We start from the raw sequence: 1,715 nt of genomic DNA, 5'->3' as shown, positions 1-1,715 counted from the left end.
AAAAATTAATACTTTATTTTTTTATATAAAAAATAATGGAAGATTCATAATGTTCTATAACACATGTTTTTCATACAATTAATGATAATCTTGTTTATATGATGAATGAAACACATTTCATGTGAGTGTATAAATCACGTGTTACTGAGGTCTTGAATCATTAAATGAAACACATTTCATGTGTGCATACAAGTAATATAAATTATATTTGTTCATGCTTTTTTTGTTGCCTTTTAAATATTCCAGGTCAACCACAAATATATATTTTTTGATGATTTCTTAGGCATACAATCAACCATAAAAAATGTAATGGTATCAGTACAGATAATACTCACTAGTCAAAATTAATTTAAAAAGTTATTCAAAAATAATATAAAATAACATAAAATGACACGATCATGATTAGATAAGATGCATTATTTAATTAAATATGAGAATTTGATATTTTTTACAAATTTTTGTTGATAACTTTTTTGTTATATTTATTTCTTTAGTAATTTTTCGTATGAGCAACACTTAAAAATAACACCCCTTCTAGAATAATATTTTATTTTGTTTTTAAATATACTCACATTTAAATGGCTCTCAATAATTTAAATGAAATTTATTTTACTATTCTTTAAAGGAATAAACATATTTTTTAACATTATAAAAATAAACAAGTCTTTTTTAAGTATAATTTCTTCGTTCGATCACTTCTATAAATACCATCTTGTTTCACAAATCAAGTTCATAAACAAATCTCTTCAACATTTGAAAAAAAAAATGGCACCAACATTTTCAAACCCTATCAAAATCATATTCTTCTCAATGTTACTTTTGATAACCATCAACCTCGCTAACAGTCAACCAAATCGATCAACCTTAGTGTTCTACATGCAAGATGTCGGAAAAGGACCTAAGGCAACTGTTTCGCCAGTTATCGGTATCAAGGATAAAGTTTGGTCTTACAATACATTTGGAACAATATTTGTAGTTGATGATCCAATTAGGTTAAGTGCTAGTCCAACTTCAACTCAAATTGGAAGCGCTCAAGGTGTAATTACAGTGACTTCTCAAGATGGTGCAAATGTAAACATAGTTTTGTCAATTGTGTTCAACAATGCTCAATACAGTGGAAGTACTTTAGAAATTCAAGGTACCAGTCGTCAACGTGAGAATTTAAGAGAGCTCAGTGTTGTGGGCGGAACAGGGAGATTTCGATTTGCAAAAGGATTCATTGTGTTTGAAACTATATCTTATGATGGCTCAAATAATCAATCGGTTATTCGATTGACTATAACTTTGGAAACACCTTAAGAGAATTATATATTGTAATATGGTTAATGCTTGTTGATATATTCATATGGATGTATGATACAAGCTTTACTTATGTACCCATAAATAAAAGTTATAATGGGAACAATTTGAACCTTTTATCTTCATATTAGTATTATTTTTTAGTTTATTAATTTTAATAGATGAGGGGCTACCCAAAAAAACAACACAAGAAACTAAAAACTTGAACAAACACAAAGCACTTTTGTTGGCTAACAAGACAAAGCATGTAAATCTTGGAGAACATAAAAAACAAAAAAAAACTTATTAAGTACATTTAAACCTAGCTAATGCATCATCCATTAGATTAACTTCACACAAACAAAATCATGTGGGAGTCGATAGTTAGAAAATTGATTAAGCAATATCTAAATTTTGACTATACTAACAAAACGAAA

General features: G+C 27.5%; 1 protein-coding gene across 1 annotated transcript; it reads left to right on the top strand.

Moving 5' to 3' along the window:
• Positions 1-699: 699 nt before the first annotated feature.
• Positions 700-1,397, top strand: LOC131624514 (pterocarpan synthase 1-like). Its single transcript, XM_058895471.1, has one exon. It carries the CDS (start codon positions 766-768, stop codon positions 1,297-1,299), a length of 534 nt encoding a protein of 177 aa, XP_058751454.1. The 5' UTR covers positions 700-765; the 3' UTR covers positions 1,300-1,397.
• Positions 1,398-1,715: the final 318 nt, after the last annotated feature.

The sequence above is a fragment of the Vicia villosa genome, unplaced genomic scaffold (assembly GCF_029867415.1).
Source record: "Vicia villosa cultivar HV-30 ecotype Madison, WI unplaced genomic scaffold, Vvil1.0 ctg.000133F_1_1, whole genome shotgun sequence".
Classification (NCBI taxonomy): Eukaryota; Viridiplantae; Streptophyta; class Magnoliopsida; order Fabales; family Fabaceae; genus Vicia; species Vicia villosa.
Note: the sequence above shows the minus strand (reverse complement) of the source record. Positions and strands in the feature narration are given on the sequence as shown.

Excerpts from the sequence above, each read along its gene's own strand:
- LOC131624514 (XM_058895471.1), top strand. The coding sequence starts at position 766 with ATGGCACCAACATTTTCAAACCCTATCAAAATCATATTCTTCTCAATG.